Source organism: Nyctereutes procyonoides, unplaced genomic scaffold (genome assembly GCF_905146905.1).
Source record: "Nyctereutes procyonoides isolate TBG_1078 unplaced genomic scaffold, NYPRO_anot_genome, whole genome shotgun sequence".
NCBI classification, from domain to species: Eukaryota; Metazoa; Chordata; class Mammalia; order Carnivora; family Canidae; genus Nyctereutes; species Nyctereutes procyonoides.
The window spans coordinates 14,906,990-14,933,494 of record NW_026575048.1 but is presented as its reverse complement, the minus strand read 5'-3'; the positions used below and the strand labels follow the sequence as shown (position 1 = coordinate 14,933,494).

General features: G+C 44.0%; 2 protein-coding genes across 2 annotated transcripts in view; both read left to right on the top strand.

The window, feature by feature from the left end:
- Positions 1–1,666: 1,666 nt before the first annotated feature.
- MATN3 (matrilin 3) lies at positions 1,667–20,738 on the top strand. The gene is made up of 8 exons (XM_055327328.1): positions 1,667–1,936; positions 6,720–7,286; positions 9,855–9,980; positions 10,701–10,826; positions 11,538–11,663; positions 13,094–13,219; positions 15,814–15,924; positions 18,135–20,738. Exons 1-8 carry the CDS (start codon positions 1,711–1,713, stop codon positions 18,188–18,190), a joined length of 1,464 nt encoding a protein of 487 aa, XP_055183303.1. The 5' UTR covers positions 1,667–1,710; the 3' UTR covers positions 18,191–20,738.
- Positions 20,739–21,608: 870 nt separating this feature from the next.
- The window catches only part of WDR35 (WD repeat domain 35), a 57,362-nt gene continuing 52,465 nt past the window's right edge, over positions 21,609–26,505 (top strand). Inside the window, exons 1-4 of the mRNA XM_055327519.1 lie at positions 21,609–21,756; positions 22,458–22,575; positions 24,144–24,215; positions 25,690–25,782. Of these exons, the coding sequence (XP_055183494.1) occupies positions 21,733–21,756; positions 22,458–22,575; positions 24,144–24,215; positions 25,690–25,782 (307 nt within the window). The 5' untranslated portion in view covers positions 21,609–21,732. The remainder of the gene's footprint in view (positions 21,757–22,457; positions 22,576–24,143; positions 24,216–25,689; positions 25,783–26,505) is intronic.

The window sequence follows — 26,505 nt, the reverse complement described above, 5'->3', positions numbered from 1 at the left end:
ACCCCGGATCGAGTCCCACATCGGGCTCCCTGCGTGGAGCCCGCTTCTCCCTCTGCCTGTGTCTCTGCCTCTCTCTCTCTCTCTCTCTGTGTCTCTCATGAATACATTTTTAAAAATCTTTAAAAATAAAAAAAATTAAAAATGAAATAGAACTGAATGGAGGTGAATAGAAGAGCATCCAATGTGGTAAGCGTTAGTGTCGTCTTGTGCAACCATCATCTCTGTGGATATACGTGTTATCTGTTTATGTAGCTGCTGGCTCGTAATATAAAATGTAGTTGTTATAATGGGTTATGGTTAAAAATAAGTTTGAAAAACTAATAAAGAGCTGGCCTCTGATGACCAAGATGGGAACAGGATCGGTGTCCTCCAGGACACGGGGGAAGGCTAGCATGGTCGAAGCATGGAGAGCAGGAAGATAGTTCTGGATGTTGGTCAGTGCTGCAGAGGAGGTGGGATTGAATCTCAATGAGCCAGGTTGGCCCTGAGAAGGAATGTGGATTTTGCTGGAAGTGAAGGGGCAAGGTTTAAGAAGAGAAGGGATTTTAAGGTTACTGCCCGAGTGTGGATTTTAGAGGGCTCACAGTCTGGAAGCAGGAAGCCTGGATCGGATCCGTTGGAACTCACATTCATTGTGAGGGATTTTAGGATCCAGGGCAAACCTCACCTGTTTTTAGAAGCCTTCCTGCTTTCCTCAGGCAGAGCCAGTCTCTTTTTCTTAAATTCACCGTGTTCCCTTAAACAGGTAGCCCATTTATGCTTTCCTCCCAGTAGACAGGGTCCCCTGGGTGGCCCCCGGCCCTGGGCTGCCACATTACTCTTCCGGGGAGGAAATGGGATATGGGGGCGCCTTGGAAGCCTCTGTGGGTACAGGCTGCCCGTCCAGCTGGCAGGGGGCTCCCTGGGGAATGTATGTTTGACTTTCTATTCCTGGTTAATATAAGTTCAAATGTTTACGGATGTTTGAAGCTGGGATGAAAGCATTTCTATTCATGCTGCTCGAATCTGTGAGGCTTTTTTTTCTTTTTTTTTTTCTTTTACTGAGAGCCCACAGCAAAACTTGGGTTGCTTGGCTGGGGAAAGGAATGCGGTGCGAGGAGGGAGGCGGACCCCGCCGCAGGCACCGCGGCGGGAGCGGGAAAGCAGAGCCCCGGGCCTCCGCAGCACCCGGGTCGGGCCTGCAGGGCGCGGGAGGGCGCGGGAGGGCGCGGGAGGGCGCGGGGCGGGCGGGCCGCGGCCGGGGGTGCGCAGGCCCGGGCACAGGGTCGGGGGGGCGCGGCGCGGCCAGGGGCGCCCGGCCGAGCCCACCCAGACGGGCCCGGGCTCCGGGCACCGCGCCGCCGCCGTCTCGCCCCAGACATTCCGTTTCTGCCGCCGGAATGCGCCGACCGGCTCCCGCGGGCCCCGGGCGCCGCGCCCGGTGGCTCCTCCCGCGCTCCGGCGGTGGGCGGGGCGGGCGGGATGTGGGCGGGGCGAGCGGTGGGCGGGGCGGGGCGCGGGGGTGGGCGGGGCGCGGGGCGGGCGGTGGGCGGGGAAGGCGGGATGTGGGCGGGGAAGGCGGGATGTGGGCGGGCGGTGGGCGGGGCGAGGGCGGGCGGGGCGCGGCGCGGCGGGACTTTAAATTGGCCGCCAGGGCGCGCGGCTCCGGTGCTAGGCTGTGCCGCGAGCCGACCTTCGACGGCCGACACCTGCCGGAGTGCGGAGCCCGCTATGCCGCGTCACCTCTCGGGACTGCTCCTGCTGCTCTGGCCGCTGCTGCTGCTGCTGCTGCTGCCGCCGCCGGCCCCCGCCGCCCCCGGCCCCCTGACCCGCCCGGGCTGGCGGAGGCTGGGCACGCGCGGCCCAGGGGGCAGCCCCGGGCGCCGCCCCACTCCGGCCGCCCCCACCCGCGCGCCCCATCCCGGGGCGGGCCAGCCCGGCGGGGCCCGCGGCGCAGGTACGGGGGCGGGAGTGGGACCCCCCGCTTGGGAGGGAGCAGCCGGCCGGGAGGAAGGGGGGGTAGGGAGGGAGGGATGGGTCGTAGGGAAGCGGAGCATCGAGCAGGAGACGCCCCTTGAAGCCGCCAGGTGCTTGGTCCATCCCAGCCTGAGCCAGACTGCGATGCGGGAGAAGGAATTCCCTCCCCCATGAATCCTGTAGGGAAACAGGTCCAGAGAAGGGAGGGGATGCCCAAGGTCACTCATAGTCGGGGCTAGAATTTGGGTCGCCTGAAGCTCAAACTCCAGCCACTTTCCCTGGAAGATGAGGCAGCGAGGGAACACCTGCGCCTCCCAGCCCCCTGTGCCAGCCCCCAACTGTGCAGCTGAACAGACCCTTCCCGAGACTCTGCCTTCGGTTCTCAGGAATCACTTCATCTATAGCCCCAGGTCGGTGTGTGACCCTCCTTCCTCTGGCCTCAGCCTTCAAACTGTCTCCGTCCAGTCTAGGATCTGGACCAAAATTCAGACTGGAATTCACACCAGGGAGTGGGGGTGGGAAGCCAGGAAGGAAACCCAAGGGGTCCCCTGGATGGCCCCAGATCTCTGTTGTGACCATCCTGGTCTCCACCTCTTCTGCCCCTGACCAGGTCTTCTGTTTGAACAGACTGGGTCCCAATCCCAGCCTGTACTCTCTTAGATCCTCAAACACCCAAGACACTGGATCTTTCATGAACAATTCCATTGCCCTTTTTGGTCAGTAGTTGGTTCCTCTGGCAGAGGTTCCTAGAGCAGCAGTTGGAAGATCATCTGACACAACCCTTAAAAGCATATAAACTGAGGCTTATCAAATGACTCAGGAAATCAGTGTCAGAGCCCAGAATAAAACTCAGGGCTCCAAAATCCTACACAAGGATCTTTCTGCTGCTACCATCTACCAGGCTCTTGAAATTGTTTATGTAAAATTTGGTCTTCATTACCAAAACATCCAGTGTCGGTCTTGCTGAAGAGAGGCTGCACCAAACCATTTTCTGCGTCTCCAATCTCATTCATCCAGGGACTCAAGTCGATCTCTTTTGTCTATGCCCTTCTGCACCTTCCTGGATAATGTTGAGAAAGAGCACAAAAGATTCTTTGCTGCATCAGCTCCAACGGGCTGGATCCGAAATGGTGACAGCATTGTCTTTGAGCTGGAGTACCACGGTTCACAAGGATTAAATTCAGAGGGTGGGTGGGTTGGCAAGTGTAGGGAAACCTTTCTTCTAAAAGGCAACCTGGCCTCTGGCCCTGACACACCTCCCTTGGGAGCGGGACTGGGAGAGAGAGGAGGGATCTGCGCCAGTTGTTCATGTTCCCCCAAAGCAGCACTGGCCCTGCATTACTTGGAATCCAAACTGATCTTGCTTGAGTGATAACCCCTTAATAAACATCATATTTCACTCTTCCCCAAATTCCCTCCTTTTTGCAACTGGAAATTGCTACACTTTGCTATGGGCTTTTGTTTCTAGCAGGACTATCAAAAGTCAGCAAAATTGGAAGTATGGAAATCTTTTAGGAAATTCAGATTCTCCCCTTCTTGGTATCTGAGAGTCAAAGTGCTGCAATCTAGTAAAGGGGAGTGAGATTCAAAGACAATGATGTTGCAGAGAGGGTCCAAATCGGGAGTAAGCAGATGCTCACAGAATTCCCCGCCATCCTTGGTGAAGGCCTATATTAGATTTCTATTGCTGCTGTAACAAATTAGCACAAACTTAGTGACGTAAAAACAGTACACAGTTATTATCTACGAGTTCTGTAGATCGGAAGTCCCGTACTAGTCTCAAAGGGCTAAAGTTGTGTCAGCAGGACAGTGTTCCTTTGGGAAAGATTTTGGGGAGGCTGTTTCCTTGCCCGGTTCAGCATGTAGAGGCTACCTTCACTCCTCGACTCATGGCCTTTTCGCTATTTTCAAAGCCACCAAGGGCAGGTTGGGACCTCCTTCACATCTCCTCACTCTGATCTCTCCTGCCTTTCTCTTCCACTTTTCGAGGCCTCTGTAATTACACTGGACCCATCCCAATAATCCAGGATAAACTCCCCATCTCCAGGTCATTAATATAATCACATCTGCAGTCTTTTTTTTTTGCCATGTAAAGTAACCTACTTACAGGTTCTGGGGGTTAGGACCTGGACATCTTTGGGGGGAGGGAGCTTTATTTTGCCTACCATACCTCCCGTAACCTCCCATAAAGGATTCCGTGTGAGAAGGAAGGAATCCTGCACATTTACCATGAGAATATAACCTTGACATTAGTAAGGATACCATTTGGGTATTAGTGAAATCACTGTCAAATATGGATTTCATATCACCATGTATTTTTCCTTTTATTCCAATTATGTAAAAATACCTACATCTATGTCCAGGAAGGATTTTCATCATAATTATTCTTCCTTGCTCCTGTTTCATGGTAATTAAGGGATGAAATGAAATTCGAGAGTTGTTTTAAAAAAAAAAAGACTTAATTTCTTTTGACTTAACTAAATACATGACATACAGCATATTTCAGGTGGTGGCTCAAAGTCAACAAGCAGGATGTTTATTTACTGGGTACATGAGATAATGTTGATATTTTTGTGGTGGAAAATATTGCCTCAGAAAGAGAGGCAACCATTCAGTGAAAAGCCCCATTAGGCTGGGAGTCAGGAAACCTGGAGTCCAAACCACGACCTGCTGTTTTCTGGCTCACACACCTTCCAGAACCTCAGGCTTCTCACCTATAAAATGGGTATTAGAAACAACCTCTGCATCTCTGACTTCACAGGGTTGTTTTATTTGTATCCTGTGATCTCTAAAATGTTCTTGAAAGTAAGGTATGGTTTATTTTCTTAATTGAATACCTCTGGGAAGCAGGATAAAACTGAGAGGATAATTTTCCATTTTTAGAAGAAAACTATACGGAGGCATCATTCCTGTTCCAGATAGGGCTTTTTCTGTCATAAACTGTCTTGCCTAGGAGTTTGTTTTGAATCTATCTTTTCCCCTTAATCACTGAATAAATTGCTTTCTTATAGTAGCGTCACCATCCAGATCCTGGAAGGAAAGAACCCTGGTTGATGCTTTATGCCCAAGCACCAGTCACATTTCCATTTAGGACATTAGGGGTGTGTGTGTGTGTGTGTGTGTGTGTGTGTGTGTGTGTGTGTGTGTGTATAGAGGAGGAGGAATGACTCGGAAAAGATGTTTAATTACTGTTTTTTCTCTCAACCAATCCTGACTTTTGGACTTGATTTTGGTGGCTAGGAGAAGAAGGAATGTAGAACAAGATTGGGGGGAAAGGGGAAGAAAGAAGAGATGAAAACGAGCACGTGTGTGGTTTATTTCGTTTTCTTTTTTTTTTTTTTTTTAAAGATTTCATTTAGGGGCATCTGGGTGGCTCAGCTGGCTAAACATCTGCCTTCTGCTCAGGTCATGATCTCTGGGTCCTGGGGTTGAGTCCTATGTCAGGCTCCCTGCTCAGTAGGGAGCCTGCTTCTCCCTCTCCCTCTGCCCTGCTCCTCTCCCCCCCCAACCCCCTCTGCTCTCTTGTTCGCTCACTCTCTCTATCTCAAATTTCTCAAATGAGAGAGAGAAAGGGAGACGGAGAAGCAGACTCCCCTCCCCTAAGCAGGGAGCCTGATGTGGGGCTCAATCCCAGGACCCCAGGATCATGACCCAAGCCAAAGACAGACGCTTAAATAACTGAGCTACTCAGGAGCCCCTAAGATGTGTGGTGTTATTACAAGGTACTTGGTACTTTTTTTTTCCCCCAGAGATTTATTTATTTGAGAGAACACACACACACACACACACACACACACACACACACACACACACGATCTCAAGCTGACTCTGCACTGAGCACAGAGCCAGCTCAGGGCTTGATCTCAAGACTCTGAGATCATGACCTGAGCCGAACGCTTAACCCACTTGTGCCACCCACGTGCCTGGTGCTTGGTACTTCTGAGTAGGAAACATACAAGCTTCTTTGATTCTGTAGCCCCAGGCTTGAATACATGACATGTCTCCAGAAAAGTATTTGGTGAATGAAAAAATGGAAGAGATGACTGTGGGAGTTTGGTGGGGGGCAGAGGGTAGACACCAGTGGGCATCTCTGCTCCTGAAAACCAGACACACGCAGAGTTGGAAGCATGACAGACATGGATCAGATTAAGTTGTCATTCCTCTTTTCACTTTTAAGTATCTCAGACTCACGGGGTTCACTAAAGCCTGATGAATGATGAGAAGGAGGGGGGGGCTGAATGGGGGCAGTTTTTACCCTCCTGGTGGTGAAGTAGAAGAAGAAAGCCTCCAGGAAAGCACCAGTGTGCTTGTCTCTGATGCAGCCATTGCCTGAGGTATCTGTGAGGCCTGGGCAGGGCAGTGAGGCTGTCCTGAGTTCACCTTTCACGCCATTTAGGGACACTGTTCCATTGCCCTGTCCCATGGTCCCATGGCCCAGGTGCCCAAGAAAGGTCTGGAAACCTTGGGAGTCAAGAGGAACCTTGGGAGCTATACCTGAAGCAGAGGGATGAGGTTGTAGGTGGAAGTTTGGGGTTCAGCCAGCCTGTAGGGAGATATTTGGAGGAACTTCACCTCTTCTTCTGTGAATTCTCATAGGGAATTTGGAAGACCTTGGTGCTTTCAACCTCTAAAGGGAGGATGGTCTTGGGGACGAGAGCAGATAGTAGCGCCTCCAACCCCAGGGCTCTCCGAGGATTGCCCTGTCTCTGATTGGGATCCCATCATTGCTCAGCCATGCTTGTTGCCCACACCTTTCTCTGCAGGTGTTTGCAAGAGCAGGCCGTTGGATTTGGTGTTCATCATCGATAGTTCTCGCAGTGTGCGGCCCCTGGAGTTCACCAAGGTGAAAACCTTTGTCTCCCAGATAATTGACACTCTGGACATTGGGGCGGCGGACACACGGGTGGCAGTGGTGAACTATGCTAGCACCGTGAAGATTGAGTTCCATCTGCAGACCTACTCGGATAAGCAGTCCCTGAAGCAGGCCGTGGCCCGGATCACACCCTTGTCTACAGGCACCATGTCGGGCCTGGCTATCCAGACAGCCATGGATGAGGCCTTCACCGAGGAGGCAGGTGCTCGGGGGCCCACTTCCAACATCCCTAAGGTGGCCATCATTGTGACAGACGGGAGGCCCCAGGACCAGGTGAACGAGGTGGCGGCTCGGGCCCGGGCATCTGGTATTGAGCTGTATGCCGTGGGCGTGGACCGGGCAGACATGGAGTCCCTCAAGATGATTGCCAGTGAGCCACTAGATGAGCATGTTTTCTACGTGGAGACCTACGGGGTCATTGAGAAACTTTCCTCTAGATTCCAGGAAACCTTTTGCGGTAAGTCTTTGCTCTCAACTAGAAAGGATGTTATATTCAGATGTTGTGTATCCAAAGAAAAAAAGATTTATTCTTTTTTTTTTTTTTTGTGGAAACTTTATGGAAAACTGAAATATAAGCAGTGCGTTCCTTGTGTTTTTTCCCAACTTAAACACACTTTGTTGGTTTAGGAATATAGAGTTGCTTTATATGTAACTTGGTTTGCTCATAAAAATCTTCATGTTTGCATTAGAAATGTGAAGGTCTGGAAATATCCAGGATAAATGATCCTGCTGTTCCCTGATGAGCTCAGAAAAAAATAAAAATGAAAAACTCAAGACACCTCTTTTCTCCTCTCTGCCCACAACTCCATTTTTCCTAGATATTTTCTTTAGCTTTACCATCTCAGGATTTTAACAGAACTCTGCTTGTTTTCCTGCAGAAGACAGGGAGCAGCATCTGTCTGCCCATGGAAGGATCAGTTGGTGTTCCAGTGTAACTGTCAGGGTTTTGCTTATTCTCTAGGTACTCTTAGTTTTCAGATTCTGCTCTTCATCTGATAATTCTTTGTGGAGGGACAGGATTAAGAACCAGGGGTGGGAGGTGGGTGGGATTTCACTTCACTTGTGAGGTAGCCAGAAGCAGATTAAAAAAAAAAAAAAAGATTGTTACTGTCCTTCTGTCTTTTCCTTTAGGATGGAGTTTGAGAATAAGCATGCTAATTTAATTGGAACTAATTTAATTCATTTAGCATGTATCAGTCAAATCCATTAATATGAATCCATTTACTGCTGGGCTCTATTTTTAGATCAGAATTATGAATGTATGAAACATATTTTTTTTTACTTTTAAGTTTCTCCTTTTCTTTGCATCCATCTATCTGTCTATATGTCTGTCTTTCTATCTATATTCATGCTTTATTTATTTTTTATCATTTAGAGATAGTGTTTCAAAGCCATCTGCGGAATTATCCAAACAGTTGTGGGCAAATTTCTAGTTCAGGTGAATTTTTAAATGTAGATACCTTTTGCTGTATCACCTACTCCCCATCTCTTTATTTGATACATATTAGTGGATCACTGATGACACAAGGATAAAGGTATCTTTACAAAGACAAATGTACCTCCCTACTTTCAAGCAGTAGTCTGCGGATGGTGATGAGACACATAAGTGAATCCATAATTACAATTGTGAATTTCAACGAGACTTTATATCAAAATCACTGTGGAGCTCAGCAATCACCCTAGTTTGTCAGGAAATGGGAGATGAAGTCTTGGTCTGGAGCAAAGTTTGGCCTCAACTCAGCCAGACCTGGCTGGTGGCCCCTTGTCTTTCCTGTCCCAGGACACTGGGCCTTCACAAGCTGTCCTTGGCTTTGGTGGCATCTACTTGGTATTCATTGGTTTCTCAAAAGAACATGGCTTTCTTTCACCCAGGAAAACCCCCTGTGCTTGCGGGTGAGAGCTTTTCCATAAAGACACTGGCCTGTGGCAGAGTTGGGTCTCAAAGCTAGCACCTGGGGTTGGGCTTGCAGGCCATAAAGTAGCAAGTGGTGAGTGGTGATCTTTTCCTTCTGGTACAAAAGACCTGCTTGTTCTGGGGGAAAAAATGTCCTCTCTATGGAAAAAAGACTGAGGGGCAGCTTGTTGTAGTCAACGGGTTGGAAAGATCGCTCCATGAAAAGGCCCTTCTTTGGGAAAATATTAGCCTTGACCTGTTGCCAAAACAGTCGAGGCTGGGTTACCTGCCCAGGGGTGCCAGCCTCCTCCAACAGGCCTCCTTGGTTTCTCAGAAATGACTAAATTCATTGATTTTTCTTTCAAAACATGTCACTAGGAAAAAAAAAAAATCCAACAAGATATAAACACCTCCAGGAGTGAAAAGATGGGGATGCAGCCTAGCTGACATAATCTCATTTATTCCATTCTTCCTTTTCTTTTTACCTGCTTGTGTTGAGCATGGGAGCCCATTCACCTTGTAGACGTTAGTGGCCATGAGGCTGCCTACGTGGACGTTTAGGCTCATGCATCCGTGCTGCTCATTCAGAAGGCAGTTACCTGCCTTGCCCTCCATCGTTTACATGTTCACATCTGTAACTCGTCCAAGAATGAGCGAGTTCCAGGCTGAGAGGCTTACCTGTGTGTGAATTCTGTTCTGACCCAAACTGTAGAGCCCTTGGAAAGCAGATTCTGGCTGCAACAGGACAACTAGCTCATAGATCTTCAAGAAGTATGTTGTAGTTCTCCCCATGTCTTGAGTTGGGAAGTAGAAGCCTTCTTCCTGGGCCAGGTGGATACATTGAATAAAATATCAAGTTGTCTGATCCCTGTAAGTGTTTGGCTTCAGCTCCAAATTCAAAATTTCCTTTTTCTTTGAGAAAGCTGACAACGAGATCTATAATTTTAAACTAGTAACATGATTAATGTGAGAGTGGTATTTCCAGTGAGCCAGAGGCAGAAAACAGGCAGTTTTTAGAGTGCACTATAATTGAAAAGGAACCAGAGAGCAAGGCCTTTTTTGACATGGAAGAAAGTGTCTGGAATGTTTTTGATGTGTCCATACTGATTCCTATAAACTTCCCATGCACAGCTTCGGACCCGTGCGCACTTGGCATACACCAGTGCCAGCACGTGTGTGTCAGTGATGGGGAAGGCAAGCACCACTGTGAGTGTAGCCAAGGATACTCTTTGAACGCCGATATGAAGACATGTTCAGGTGAGGCCCGCTTCAGGGAGAGTGCCTGGCTGGGACTTGTCTGGGGACCTACTCTCCTGGCCATGGACCGGCCTTCTGCTTTTCTCCTAATTGCTCTTTAGTGGGTTCCCTGTTGCTTATCAGTGTTTTTCCTCCAAAACTGTTGGAGAGAAGTGAGGTAATACATGAATCAGCTTATTTATAGTTCTTATAATTAGTTTTAGAGAACAGGGTTAGTAGGGAAATGGGTTAGTAAGGAAGGGAGTCAAAACTCTCGGTCCTTTTGAGGATTTGGAACTTGTCCTGGATTTTACTTGATTAAATACAAGCTGCCCCTTTGTCTCTGTGACCACAGCTGCTCATTGGATTTAGACACAGAAGAAAGTTTAGAAAGGTTCTTATTTATCTAGTATATGAATATACACACACGATCAGTAAAGATGGGAATTAGGGCCATTTTGGTTTAAATCCTCAGCAAAAGTTTCTGAGAGGAAGGAAACTACTCATTTTTACAGATGATGTAATTGAGAGCCAGGGAAGGAAGACTTACCCATGTCATGGGGTCTGTTAGTGAAAGAGCCAGCACAGAAATCAGTTCCCAACCTCCTGTCCTGGGGCTTTTCTGTTGTGCTAAGCAACCTTGTTTAGGTAGTGAGATGTGTGTGTGTGTGTGTGTAGTACTCTTAATTAATTTGCCACGTTTTCCATGCATTCACCTTTGTCCTGATGATCTTTTGATAGCTATTGATAAGTGTGCCCTTAATACTCATGGATGCGAACACATCTGTGTGAACGACAGGACTGGCTCTTATCATTGTGAGTGCTATGAAGGCTATACCTTGAACGAAGACAAGAAGACATGCTCAGGTAAGTGGGGGAGAAGGCTTTATTTTTGCTACCTCCCTCTCTGCATACCTACCTAGCCAGTATTGGAGGGTAGGTCACGCTGACAAGGTACTTGGTTTTTCTCTCTTGGGCATTTGCGATTTCTGAGCCTTCCTAGAAAAGTCAGAAATGGCAGTGTGTTATGTCTGTATCATGGCGCACATGGAGTGTGTTGTGCATTCCACTCTCTGTACCTCGCCCTGGCAGTGCTTTCCAAATGCTAAAGACAGTTTAGTGAATTACAATGAAAGAACGAAAAAATAAAATAAAATCAAAGAACGCTCTGGGGCGTCTGGATGGCTCAGTGGTTGAGCATTTGCCTTTAGCTCAGGGCATGATTCCGGGGTCCTGGGATTGAGTCCTGCATCGGGTTCCTTGCTCTGTGGAGAGTATGCATCTCCCTCTGCCATCTGCTCCCTCTGCTTGTGTTCTCTCTGTCTCTCTGACAAATAAATAAGATCTTTAACAAAAAAGACAAAGCAGTTGGGAAAGGAAGAATAAGGACTGTGCGCATAGGATTTTATTCAACTCCACTAACTTCCAATGTGAACCAATAGTATGGATGGCTGTGGAAGGTTTCCAATAGATTTGCTTCTTATCGATTTCTAGCTACAGGTAAGAAGATTTCTACATACAGGTAAGAAAAGACTTTTCCATTTTTAATTTCTTTTCTTCTGGACTTTTGTTTGGCAGCTCAAGACCAGTGCGCTTTTGGTACACATGGCTGCCAGCATATTTGTGTGAATGACAGAGCTGGGTCCCATCACTGTGAATGCTACGAGGGCTATACTCTGAATGCAGATAATAAAACATGTTCGGGTAAGGTCGCTCTACAAATTCTTTCATAGCTGGCACTTTCTGTGGCAGTGAAACCAACTTGCGATTCACACAGGAAGAGATTCTTGAAGATATTTGAAAGAATCGGGCTTTAGACCTTCCACCACGCTTATAGACTAACGCATGCATTGCTCAGACAGCAGTGAGCTCACTTGATTTTGCAAACATAGCACACTTTAGAAATGGGTAGGGAGTGAGGGCTATGAGAAACACTCGTTGAATGTAGCATCCTTATCCAGGAAAATTTTATGGCTCCGTCCACTGGGGACTTGTAAAGCAAATGGGAGCTTTAGAGGAAGTCAGTTGGACAGTAACTGTTTGGTGTGATAGGCTGAACTGATCTTTTTCCAATTAAAACTTGGCCTGGAACTTTTCTGTAGTGTTAATCTTAAAGCTGGATCCTTTTAGTAAAGGAGACTTTGTCAATGACTGAGTTAGACCCACACAGGTCTTCCAGTAAGTTGGAAGTAAGTTCTTCCCTGACAGTTTCTAGATGATCAATCTTCTGTGAATCTGAGCCTTATGACTTGGCTAATCCTCATTAATTTGATTTAAGCTCACTGGCAGAACAGGGGGGCATTTGTAATGTGAAAACACTTCTGAGAATTCCTACTGTTTAAGACGGTGTTTAAAATTTTGGCCTCATCAAACTTTTTAAAGATTTTTATATATATGCTCCAGGTTTCTCGAGGAGGGATATTATGTGACCTTTTCAAGAGAGACGAAGGGAAATGGCACATCACCAATTCCCTTAAAAAAAAAATCAATTAAAGAGTACTGAGCAACTATTTGGTTCCCAGGACTGTGCAAAGCACTGTGGGGATGTAGGGAAGCACATTTTCTGCCTCTGAGCAATTTACAGGCTGGGCACAGAAAAGAATGAACATCTTGAGAAAGCAGAGACTAGCCCAGGAGAGGGACAGACAGTAAGGGAGGGCCCACTTTGTATGCTATCAAGGGCAGGCCCTTGGTCATCACAGCAGCAAATTTATGTGAGCATCAAAGTTAGTTCCCTGTGCAAGTGGGTCGCTAATATGTTATTTTTGGTGATGGTGAAAATAATCCCTGTGTAGCTGGAGATGTTGGAGGCATTTTTGGGCATTGGGAGAAGCCAAAGGTAAGTTCTGGGATATAATCAAGTCTCAGTGCAGCCCCAGTACTCCAGGCAGGAGAAAAAGGGGAGGGGCTCCCAGATATTGGCAGGAAATGAGTAGGCAAGGGGGGAGGCAGTAAAGGGAGGGATGTGGGATGTAGGCAAGGAAGACAGGTTTTCTTCTGAAAGCTGACAACTAAAGGGTTCATTCTAAGCATCTGTTGCAACCAAACCAAAGCTTTTTTTTCTCTCAGAAATCCATGTTTACTTTCCTATTGTAACCTGGGAATGTTTTCTCTCCTGCCCTGCTCTTGGGCAGTTGGCAGCAAGTGTGCTCAGGGCTCTCACGGTTGCCAGCACATTTGTGTGGACGATGGGGTGGCGGCCTATCACTGCGACTGTTACCCCGGCTACATCTTGAATGAAGACGACAAGACGTGTTCAGGTAAAGTCTGTTCCTTCTAGCCTGTTTTGTTTGGAAGGATCATCTTCTAGGAGGAAGCTTTCCTCTGGTCCAAGTCCTCTGGAGGCCCTCGGCTGTCTTCCCAGCCATTCTTCCCTTGTGATTCTTTCCTCTCTCTTTGTGTTTCTTTCTAATCAGTCTTTTCCTAAGTTGGATTTTTTTATTGTGGTGGTGGTGGCAGTAGATCCACATAATGCACAATTTCGCATTTTAACTGTTTTTAAGTGTATAGTTCAGCTGTGTTATGTGCATTTCTATAGTTCTGTGATGGTTCTGCTGTCCACCTACAGAACTCAATCATCCCAAACTGAAGCTCTGAACCTGTTCCCTTCTCTCCCCGCTCCTGGTAACCTCTCTTCTTCACCCATTCATTTCTTTTGCCTCTGCTGTCCACATTACGTGGATGAGCAGATATTCCAGCAACGTGCCCTGCCCGTTTCCACCCTTTGCTGGGACCCCTTTCCCTCACCACTTTTACTTGTCAAAATCCAAGGACAACAATCCTTGCCAACATTGGGTTTTGTTGGATTCAATTTTTGCCAGTCTAGAGGAGGCAAAAAAGTGTCTCCCCATGGTCTTCATTTTTTCATTTCCTGGCTCCTCGAGAGGTTCAGCTCCTCTTCCTGTATTTATTGGTCATTTGAAATTTTTATTGGGAAATGCCACTTATGCACTTACTTTTCTATTGGGTTATTTGTATTTTTATTACTGACTCAAAAGAACCCTTCACATTTCTGGATATAAATTCTTTGTTGTCCTATGTGTTGCAAATATCTTCTAGTGTTTCTACTTTTACTTAAATGATGTCTCTGCAACAGTATTCATAATATTTTAATTCTTAAGTTATGTAATAGCTTTATTAATTAGTGTTTATTTTTATTATGCTTTATCACTTGCCTAAGTGTACTCTAAATTACTTTGTATGAGTCAAATGCTACAAAATAGTGTTTGTATGTATTTCTTTAATTCCCAGGCCTAGTTCAATCTTACCCCTCCTTCAGAGTTCCCCTTTCCCTTCCATTGGGCTCTGTCCTCTTTCAGCCCAGGACACCTTGTGTTGGGGTTACTTGTGTGTTCCTTCAACCATTCTATCAGCCATTCAGTAAATAGACCACCTACTCTGTTTTAGGCACTAGGTATATAATCGTGAACAAAACGGATATGGTCTTTGATAGCAGTCTAAGGGGAAAAGACAAGGAAATAGCAATTTATGAATGAAGAGCATGTGAAAAGAACAGGGTCCTGAGACAGTGGGGACAGTGGGGGTTAGAGAACTTACTTCAGGTTGGGAGTGTCTCTCTGAGGAAGTGACCTCTGAAACCCGAGGACCAGCTGTAGTTAGGTTGGGATTGGGGTGCTGGCAGAAGGAGGGAGGGCGGTGCCGAGGCTTGTGTGGTGGCTTCAGGGGGAGGGAAGGGGAGAGGCAGCCCAGTGTGAGGGAAGTACCAGCAGCCCAGGGAAGTGTGGTGCCAACATGGAGAGTGAGGCAGGGCCACGTCATCCTGATCTGTGGGGAGGGAAAGGAGTTTGTATTTTGTTCTATGGAAAATGGGAAGTTGGGGATCCCTGGGTGGCTCAGTGGTTTAGCGCCTGCCTTCGGCCCAGGGCGTGATCCTGGAGTCCTGGGATCCAGTCCCGCATCGGGCTCCCTGCATGGAGCCTGCTTCTTCCTCTGCCTGTGTCTCTGCCTTTCTCTGTGTAAATCTTAAAAAAAAAAAAAAAAAAAAAAAAGGAAAATGGGAAGTTGCTGGAGAGTTTTAAGGAGCTGTCCCTAAAAGTCAACAGAATTTGGACAGATTATATTTAATCAAGTGAATTTATGGTCACGTTAGCCCTATATCCTTTGTAGAATGTGGGAGAAAACATAGCAGTGAAGGACCATTCTCTGTCCTCAGATGATGGTAATGCTCAATTGGAAGATTATACATCAGTCTTCAGACCTGGGAAGTTACTCTTATTTCTATTAGGCAACTTTAGGGGCTACGATAGTGAGTAGGAATAGCTGCCTCACTGTATTTCAGAAAGAACTAGGAGTTAGCGTTATCATTCTCCCAGGTTCTTTACTTAAATGCAGATACAAACCTCAATTTTTTACTTCCAAAGTATTTATGGAACTTTCAGTTCAGACCATTCAATAGAATAAGAGTCTGTATAAAAAAAATCAGGAACTATCTGATTTCAATTCTTGAAATATTTTGGCCAAAGAGAGAATTGTTCTCATTTTCATTTCTTAATGAGGACATGGTATCATAATAAGATTAATTATCTTAGCTCTGTGTTCTTGGCTTCCCTACATCAACTTTTTACATATTTATATCATTGAAAGTTTCCAACAGTCACAAAAGTATATGAATGTAATGAACTCCACTATAATCAACAGCTAGGTTTGACAATTCCCAACAACTAATTCAATTTCTTATGACATTAATATTCCAAAGTATTTTTTCCTCTATGTGCTCTTATATCCTTTTACCTCCCAGAAAATGCATTTAAGTCTTACAAATGGAAGGACTGAATTGTAGATTTCCTGGTTTGCTATGATTTCTAACGAGCTATAACATAACTGTCGTCATCAGCTATTGAAGAAGCACGAAGACTCATCTCCACAGAAGATGCTTGTGGATGTGAAGCCACGCTGGCATTCCAGGATAGGGTCAACTCATATCTACAGAGATTGAATGCCAAACATATCCTTTCTGGAAGGTTTTCTTCTTTGAGCCATCCTAGGTAGTACAACTGAACCAAACATTTTAGGACATTCCATGGATAAGGGCCCTATTCATTACATTTTAAGATGAGCAATAGTAATACAGTGTTTACTTTTTTTCAGTCTTCTTTTAAAATGTTTTACTAGACTGTTTTGCTCACTTAATATTTACATGTTAAAAGCTGCCGAACTATTTTTCTCTAGTGCTTTTCCATAGCAGTATATGCTAATTGAGTTATTAACAGATGGAACTATTGTGCTGATTCCTTAATATGGGCTTTCTTAGTTCAGAATCTGTACATGTATGGAAGGAGTTGGCTGATTAGTGAGGGGATAGCTCAGATGACACATACTTTATGCTGGCCAGCCAAATGGTCAAAAGCAGATTTCAACATGTAACATGTACCATCCAAGAAACATTCAAAATCAGTTCTTTGACCAAAGGAATAACTCAGGAAAAGTACTTTTTCTTAGCCCAAGTTAACAACACTGTCCCTAGGGATCTTAGAGGAGTGGTATTCAAATTGTGATAGGAATATGGGGGGTGGGGCACAGAAAAGTTTTTACAAAATCCCTTTGTAAATCCTTAAATTGACCTACCAAAAATGCCACAGGGGGTCAGTTGGCATTTTCTGTTCCCATTCCTCACTTCACTTTGCCATTCTCCTAACTTTACAGAAGGAAGGCATACCTCTTATCTCACCTGAATCTTCTAACGTGAATTTCTTGGAAAAATAAAATCTCCAGAGAGCCAAAGGGACAGTTCAAAAGTTTTTTTTTTTATTGGAGTTCTATTTGCCAACATATAGCATAACACCCAGTGCTCATCTCATCAAGTGCCCCCCTCAGTGCCCGTCACCCAGTCACCCCCACTCCCCGCCCACTTCCCTTTCCACCACCCCTTGTTCGTTTCCCAGATCAACAGTTTTTTAAAATCAAGGCTTCATAAACACCACTCCCCCCAATTTATTCCATTAAGAGGTATTTTTCCAATTAAACTCTTATTTTCAGTAATTTTATGTCAACATTTATGATTTATTTGTCATTTGATCAATTATGTGCTCATAATAGTTGTAATGATAACTCAATCCCGATGATTAAAAAACCTGGGGGCCTTATGGTCAAAGAAAACTAAAGGTAGTTTTAATATAAGTGTTTGTGTGCTTTTTGCTTGTAAATTTTCCTCAAAGAAACCTTGGCGATCAAGAAAAGATTTTCAAGATTCAAAGTAGAATAAAATTCTGTGGAGAAAGTAGAAGGGAAATACAAATACAAGGAAACACAAATTGCTTTAACTATTTTATTTTAGACTTTGGTAGGTATCCATTCAGTGTGGTATTAGTATATAGGATACACTTGAAAGACCAATTTAGATTTTATATTTTAATTAAAAAATGTGGGATCCCTGGGTGGCGCAGCGGTTTGGCGCCTGCCTTTGGCCCAGGGCGTGATTCTGGAGACCCGGGATCGAATCCCACGTCGGGCTCCCGGTGCATGGAACCTGCTTCTCCCTCTGCCTATGTCTCTGCCTCTTTCTCTCTCTCTCTCTCTCTCTGTGTAACTATCATAAAATAAATAAAAATTAAAAAAATTTAATTAAAAAATGTTTTAAAGACGTATTTATATCTTTCAGAGAGAGAGAGACAGACAGCATGAGCTGTGGGGAGGGAGCAGAGGGAGACAGAGAGGGGATGCAGACTCCCCGCTGAGCACAGAGCCCAATGCAGGGCTTGATTTCAGCACCAATGAGATTGTGACCCAAGGTGAAACAGAGTCAGACGCTTAACCAACTGAGCCAACCAGGTGCCCCTAGATTTTATTTAAAAAAAAAAAATCATTATTTATGATATGGTAGAAATTGCATATTTTGTAACTGAAACTTAGGATGAAAATTTTCATATAGTTTAAATATGCACAGACATCACTTATTTGTCAAAATTATTTTAGGGGATAGGAGCAAAAATGTTTGCAGACAACTGCTGTGTATCATCATCTCTGAGGACCACTGCTTTATAACATGCTTTCTAAAGAATACCATTTGAATTTTAGAGTTTTGATGAGAATTTCACTTTTTCTTTATTTACAATAGAACGTAATTATTTTCTGTTATCTTGTATTTAAGTGTTTGAAAGTGTGTTTATGTTTTCTGATATCTAAAAATAAAAGGCATTGGCCTTAACAACTAGTCACTTGATGACATTTTGGGGAAGTTGCAAGCAGATGAATATGGACAAGTACGTCGTTGAATTACTCAGATTTTTCACCTGGAAATACCAAGAGCTTGATTTACTTCATATTTTTGCTACTTCAATGTTCCTGCTAATAATTTGCCATTGCAAATGCTTGAATATTACTGGATAAGTAGTATGAGGGTCTTTTTGGAGAATCAGTATTATTTTTTTAAGGAAATAAACGTTCAGATCCTTAAGAGCAAACTCTAGTGTCTCTAAGCTATGACTGTGAAATGATTCATAGGAAATAGAATGAAAAGTTTAATATTTCTTTATTTACCAGTTGAGCCATTTAATTTTTAAATGTTTATTTCATTCATTCCATTCTTACGATGGAAACTTTTGATCTATTTTCTCTTGGTAGTATTTATAGTATAAACCAGTTTTATTACGGAGAGTGTAAATTATACAAAGTATTTACACATGAAAAAGCTCATATAATTAAACTGAGGTGAATATAATTTAGAACTGTTTCTTTAAGGATTTGTTTTTTGCTCACTTTTTGCTGGAGTATTACTGAAGCTGTGATCAAGGGATTGTAACACACATACCTAGATCAAGTGAACATTACATGAAACATTATATAAGAAACACATAACTAAAGACTTTAGTTTTGAATCTAAGAGTATTATAAACTTTTTAACAAGGACAAAAAAAAATCTTACCTTATCTTTACTGTTTGACTTTAGGATCCAATCAATAAAATTATGTACCTTGAAATACTGCTCTAACAAGTAACCACACACCTAATGGTGACTTTTTAAAGTTTAAGTGTAACTTTTCTTACATACTTGGTATATTTCTTTTTTTTTTTTTTCAGCTTGAGAGCTTATAGTTTTTAGAAGGGAATAGTCTTTTAAATTGTGACTACTCAATTTTTCTTTTTTTTTTTGGTTTCTATTGTCTTTAGTATAATAAAAAAGTTACTGTCTTTACATATCATTGTTATGACTTTGTTTTTGTGACCTGTATCAATTTTGTCTATTAACATACCTTCTTAAATTCAACTGAATTACCAATTATTTTGAATATATAATGGTTTCTTTTCAAAGGACACAATATTGTAACTCTTCCTATAATTTAATCTCATAGTTTTAAAGTTAAAAATTAAGTTCAGGTTAAATAGGTTTTTATCAAGAATGTTATGGGAGAGGGAATAAAATGAAATGATTTAAACTTGGATAAAATAATGAAGTACATTTCTATAAGCACCTGAAAAGTAAATATAACCTAGAGATGTAAACCTAAAATCAGTCAAAAATCTAAAAAAGAGGGCAGCCCCAGTAGCCCAGCGGTTTAGCGCCGCCTTCGGCCCGGGGTGTGATCCTGGAGACTCAGGATCGAGTCCCATGTTGGGCTCCCTGCATGGAGCCTGCTTCTCCCTCTGCCTGTGTCTCTGCCTCTCTCTGTCTCTCTCTGTGTGTCATGAATAAATAAATAAATCTTTTAAAAAAAATCTAAAAAAGAAACCTTAAAGGAAGAAATGAAAAATAAGTACATCAAGGCAGTATATATTATATGAAACGTACATTGTCATTCCTCAACATTTTTGAAAGATGACTTAGAGCAGTATTATTTTCCAAACTTATTTCAACACAGAATTGGTAATATCTATTAATGTACCACCGACAAATGGTGCTGTAGGAGGAATAAAAGACAGCTCTTGTGCAAGCACTAGGGGAAGTTATTTAAAAATGAGATGATTTGGGATCCCTGGGTGGCGCAGTGGTTTGGCGCCTGCCTTTGGCCCAGGGCGCGATCCTTAAGACCCGGGATCGAATCCCACCCCGGGCTCCCGGTGCATGGAGCCTGCTTCTCCCTCTGCCTGTGTCTCTGCCTCTCTCTCTCTGTGTGACTATCAAAAATAAAAAAAATGAGATGATTTTTTTAAGAGTGTGGCCATCAGTAACTAGTTTCAACTAATCATCTCTTAAACTTGACTAATTGGAATCCCCTGACTTAGATAATTGATTTGTTTCATGAGCTCAATATTGGGAACTCATCGTGCACAGGTGCCAACAAATCTTAAGGATTCATAGTTTGATGTTGAAAAAAGACACGTTTGAAAACAAATGTATTATCTGAATGGAATGGGGGTTAAGTTTGGAAATAATTTCTCAGGGAGACCCGATTTGTACACTTGGCTAGGCACAATTGGCAGAGAGGGTAGGATCATCACAGGACATAAAATGGCCTTGGAGGCAGAAAGCATATTGGCTTGCTTAGAGTGAGGGCACCACAGTAAAGGCATTTCCCTATTGATGGAAAAATCTAATTTAGCTGTTTTTTTTTTTTTTTAAATCTATTTATGAGAGACACACGCACAGACAGAGACATAGGCAGAGGGAGAACCAGGCTCCCTGCAAGGACCCCAGGACCAGACCTGAGCCAAAGGCAGACGCTCAACCACGGAGCCACCCGAGGGCCCCTTAGCTGGGGGTTCAGATGTGACGGGAAAGGCACCTGACCCTAGGCAATCCTTGACTGTGCTGGGTTAGACCACAGACTCACTTCAAAGGAGCTGAACAGTACTTCCCTGAAATGTGGAAAGACTACATGGGAGAATTAGCAGTCGCTGCTGCTGCATCAAGTGCCAGCCAGATTATACAACAGCAGTAGCCGCAGAATACGGTAAAAAAAAAAAAAAAAAAAAAAAAAAAAAAAAAAAAGAAAAAGAAAAGAAATCAGACAGAAATGAAAAGATGAGCAAGGCTAAATAATTGCATGGGCCTTTCTGCCCTGTGCCCAGATTGTGGGGCTTTGTAACTCTCCAAACATTCCAAAAGGACAAGGGACAACGAGGAAAAGAATTAACGTAGAAAAAGAAGCGAACAGAGAACAGTAGGCCCCAGGCGAGAAAATACCAAACACACTCAAAGGACTCAAACCCGGCAGCCTAGGCTTCAGCGGCAATCACAAGCCGCAAAGGCCCAAAGCCCATACACATTCCTTTTACAGGAACCACCGGGCCGCGGTCATAGCTTATAAGCCGTTAAAAAGTCCTCAGCAAGCAGAACGAACGCCCATCTCCTGCCCCCGAAATGCCAGGGGGTTCCCCGGTCCCCAAAGGCGTTGCGCTCGGCAGCCGGCGCCAGCCCCAGCCCATCGCACACACTGAACGACCTTTCCCTGCAACACGCTGGGGCTCTGGGCTCACAGAACCCCCAACCCGGTGACCCTTGTGACCTCCTCTCACCGGGCGCCCGCTCCCGAGCGGATACGGACCCCGCAGGCGAGCTGCGCCGTGGCCGCCGGAGGTGCGCCGCCGAGGCTCACCCACCGGGCCCAGCCGCTCAGCCCCGCGCAGGACCTGGGCGCAGCTGCAGCTCCCCCAGGCCCCCCGCCCCCCCACGTCGTCCGCGCAGGCGCACCGCGTCCGGCGCCGCGAGGCCGCAGCCGGAAGTGCCCCTCGGCGCCCCGGATGCGCCCGGGCGGCTGTGGTTGCCAGGGCGACGGGCGCTCCCCGGAGCGGCTGGTCCTTGCGCCCGGAGAACTCTTAGACCAGGTTTCCTTTGGCGGGCCCGGGCGGTTGGGCTCGTCCTCTCGGAGTTCCCAGAATGTTCTTTTACCTGAGCAAGAAAGTGAGTTTTCCCCGCGGGGGCCCTCGCTTCCCCTTGGCTCTGGCGACCCGCGGGCGACTCCCGCACCCTGCGGCGGCATCTGGCGTCCTGATGCCAGCTTCGCCTTTTCCCGCCTTCCACCCTCCTGCGTCGTCCAGCCTCGGACGGTCCCGAGCCCCGATCGTCCTCGGCGGAGCCCTCAGCCCTCCGGGGATGGCCCCGCTCTCCCATCCCTGCCCCCGCCAGCCCTGCAGGTCGCTGCGTGTCTCTCTCTCTCTTCCTCCACCTATTGTGTTGTCCAGGTGACTTAAAGTCTTTGGAGTCTCATCCCGAGAGAAAAGTAATCATAAAAGGGTAGCCCTGGTGTTGGCGTGTGGAAAGGGAATATGGACCGATGGTCTGGGTTTATACCTCTTCCTTCCCTTCTTTCCCGTAAAAAATTCATCAGGTGCCCCCCCCCCCGCCCCCCATGTTCCTCCGCAGTCAATGCCCTAACTCGGTGCACTTCCTTCTCTCTTTCCCAAATGTAGGGCGCCAGGCAGGGCCGAGGGGATCGTGCCATGGCCCTTTTCAGAACAGCTTACGCTTTTTTTTTTTTTCTTCTGGGGGGCGGTGGAGGGTGGGGTGGGGGTGGGGTGGTGGATTTTCTTCGGCCCTCATCTGTAACTCGCTAACCAGCTCCTTCGTGGAAAGCTGTGCAAGCGGCCGTGGTTGCTTTTCAGATTGCCATTCCCAATAACGTGAAGCTGAAATGTGTGTCTTGGAACAAGGACCAGGGATTCATAGCATGTGGTGGTGAAGACGGATTACTGAAAGTTTTGAAATTGGAGACCCAGACAGGTAAATGAATGCAAGCCCAAGTGTTTGAACCTGATGGAAAATTGGCTAGTTATCATTTGTTCAGTGAGATTTGCTCACGGAGTTTGTCACTATGCGATTTTAATTCTTTTAAAACGAGAAAAAGACAAAACAAAACTCCCAAACGTTTAGTGGTGTTTTGGCAGTAAGTCAGTTCAGAGAAAGTAAAATGTAAAAATCAGATGGCTTTTTCTGAAGTTATTGATGGAAAAGGGAAAAGAATGAAGAATGAGAACTAAATCACTGTGCTGCCTTTTGCTCTGTTTACTGTGCCCTATTATTTGGAGTCTAATAAAAATGATGTGAATTCGCATTTTGGTAAGGTCACAGAATCTCACATTTTGTCAGATTATTTGCAGGCCTGGATCATCCTTTCTGGTTCTCAGGTGTGTTAATAATTATTCACCTACTTCCCAAGAACAGAAAACGAGACTTATAAAAATATTTTTTATCAATACATTTCTTGTGATTGCAGCTTGATTTCTCTTTTTTTTTTAGTTCTCTGGAATCATAGCAAACAGTTTCACATTTCCTTTAGCATCTGTAGTGTTGCTCTAGAATGGAGAGCTAGACAATCCTCCATCTACGTTGGAGATCTAGATGAGATTGGAGTGGGGATCTCAGCTCTGCCATGCTGAATGACTTTCAGAAAGTTGGTGAATGTCTTTGGGTTTAAGTGCACTCTTCTGTAAGATAAAGGGCCTAACTAAATTCCGTTTTGGATTCAAAAGCTCTACACTGCAGCCCCAGAGCCTTTGCACTTGCTATTTCTGAGCCTGGACTACCCTCCCTTTCTCCATCTTTTCCCCACCTCACTTGGCTATCTCCAGTTTATTCATCAGTCTCAGTTTAAACATAATTTCTTTAGAAAGTCTTCCCTAGTTCTCCCTCCCTCCCTCTAATCTAAATTAATCTCCCTCTGTTACTATCTCTTTATTATGCCTTTACTTCCTCAATTTTTAATTTTACATATATGCATATATATTTATGGGAGGGGATGAATGAGTAAATATCTATTCCCTCAGTAGACTGCAAACTCTCTGAAGGGAGAGGCCTTAATATTTTGTGTATCATTTTATATTCAGAAGCCTCCACAGTGCATAGCACAATGTAGACATTCAGTGAATGAACTAACGAATAAAAGATTCTGCAAAATATAGTAAAAACCAATTTCCAAAGTCTTTGCTTTCTGATCCCTCTTATGCTTTAGAATTTTCAGTCTCTATGTCATAAATATTTCTATTTGTGATCTTTTGGGAAAGAATAAGTAGCAATAATAATTACTAATATATTTAACATACTGGGTAAACAATGCTTTTTTTAAAAATATATTTTGCTTTATATTGTCAGAATAATATCTTTATAAGGGGGCACATATTATTGTCCATGTTTCTACCATGAGAAATATAGATCAGAATGAGGCATACTTAAAAAAAACTTTCTAATATCATCCAGGGATAGAAACTCCTTTCAAAATAAGCAAGAAATGTCAAAGTCTTATAATTAATAAGTCTTATTTAATATATTTGCCATAATATCTTTTTTTCTAGATGATGCAAAATTGAGGGGTCTTGCAGCCCCTAGTAACCTTTCTATGAATCAGACTCTCGAAGGTCATAGTGGTGAGTCATGTAATTTTTAAAATCATATTTGAATAGTCTCTAGGCATTTAGAAACCATCTGCTTAAGGCAGAAATGTTATCATTTTTAATAATGGTGATATTTAGAGTAATCATTTCTGTTGAGCATAATTAGTTAATTGAGCCTAGAGTCCTTCAACAACTTTTACATGATTAAACAATATCTTCAGTAAATCTGAAACAAAGTAGGTCTTATTTTATATATTTATATATTAAAAAAATACTGTTATTTGTCTATGGATAGAATCCTTTTTTAGAATCTGTCCTATGGTTCCAGAGGAGAGTGGACTTAAAGAGATATGACAACTGAATGCACTATATGATCCTAGATGAGAAAAACAAGTATCTATAAAGGACACTATATACATATATATATATATATATATATATTTATTTTTTTTTTTTTTAAGATTTTATTTATTTATTCATGAGAGACACAGAGAGAGAGGCAGAGAAAGAGGCAGAGGGAAGAAGCAAGCTCCCTGCAGGGAGCCGGATGTGGGACTCAATTCCGGGACCCTAGGATCACGCCCTGAGCCAAAGGCAGACACTCAACCGCTGAGCCACCCAGGCGTCCCAATAAAGGACACTATTTGAACAATTGATAAAATTTGAATATGGACTGGCATTAGATAATAACATTGTATCATTGTTAAGTTCCCTAATTTGTAATATGGTTATGAAAGAGAATGTCTTCTTAGGAAATACACTAAAGAATTTAGGGATTAAAAAAAAACTAAAAAAGAAACAGTTGTTCCTATAACCCAGAAGTTTAACATATGCTCAAGAGTATATTACTAATAGAATGGAAAACAAGAGGGGGAAAAAGAAATTAGGGCATATATCAACCACAGATGGTCCCCACTCCCCTAAAAAAAACCCCAGGTAATTAGTATGATGTCCTTTGGGCATTATTATCCTTGGGAGTCATGCCAGTTGGGTAAATCTTACTTATATGTGTTTCTGTCATTATATCTATGGCAGCTCTTGCATCTGACCATAATAGGTGCCTCTGCTGGCCTGAAATAGGAACAAACGTGAAAGTTAGTATCACATGTTGTAGGAAATGAGTAACAAGTTCCTATGAATATTTTTGAGTGATATTAAAGATGGGTTAGTTGCACAGGAACTTTATTGATTTTAATATGCATTTGATGTTTATTATAAAAATACAAATTTGAAATTGTAAACTTGGGGGATCCCTGGGTGGCGCAGCGGTTTGGTGCCTGCCTTTGGCCCAGGGCGCGATCCTGGAGACCCGGGATCGAATCCCACGTCGGGCTCCCGATGCATGGAGCCTGCTTCTCCCTCTGCCTGCGTCTCTGCTCTCTCTCTCTTTCTCTCTCTCTCTCTCTCTCTCTCTCTGTGACTATCATAAATAAATAAAAAAATAAATAAATAAAAAATGAAATTGTAAACTTTTTTTTAGTTTCTAAATTGTTTTATAATTTTTTAGGTTCTGTTCAAGTTGTAACATGGAATGAACAATACCAGAAGTTGACTACCAGTGATCAAAATGGGCTTATCATTGTTTGGATGTTATATAAAGGTAGGCTAGGAGAGCTTATGTAACCTTTGGCAGATTGGAGTCTGAGTTACAGCATTTGAATGGGGAAACAACATATTAGAAATAGACCCCTTTTAACCAGCAGCAGGAGTTCATCCTTGACTGCATAAGGGTAATATTTCTGGATTTATTGTTGCTTACTTTTCCTTTTAACTTTATTTATTTTTTTTGAACTGTGACCTTGCATAAAGAAAGTGAACTAAGTGACTGTTGTTTTCTCCAAAATGAACTTAGGCCTTTAGCAGAATAGTTTCTACTTGAGATAGCTGTTTTTCCCCAGTTTCCAATAAGAATTATTTTCTGTGTGATCAGTGGCTAGAGTTAGTCCAGTGGGTAAAAACATTTATTAAGAAGTCAGGGGCAATATTCATTCCCTTTATTGAGTCATTTATCTTCTTTTTCTTTTATGGTACAGATTTTTATCTCAGCTTTGACTGTTGGCTCATGATTTGTACCTGTTGCCTACAAGAGAGAGCGAGAGAAGGATTAATTTAGGTGCATCACTATTACTAGAAAATAATGCATAATACATGTTCTCTTGGGGCCTGTAGCCATCATCTTTAAATAAGAAGGCTACCTTAGTTCCTGTATGTTGTTTTGAAAATATTCAGGGTATACCATTTAAAAATTCTTAACTAAAAAAATGTGCTATGGTACATGAATTTATGTTTTTTCAAAGTTTATGTATGTGTGTATGTCTGTGCA

What these genes read in the sequence shown, in the direction of transcription:
- MATN3 (XM_055327328.1), top strand. Translation starts at nt 1,711, where the DNA reads ATGCCGCGTCACCTCTCGGGACTGCTCCTGCTGCTCTGGCCGCTGCTG. An exon ending in AGACAAGAAGACATGCTCAG is followed by an intron (nt 10,827 to 11,537) that starts GTAAGTGGGGGA and finishes TTTGTTTGGCAG; the next exon opens with CTCAAGACCAGTGCGCTTTT. An exon ending in ACAGAGATTGAATGCCAAAC is followed by an intron (nt 15,925 to 18,134) that starts ATATCCTTTCTG and finishes ACAACTAGTCAC; the next exon opens with TTGATGACATTTTGGGGAAG.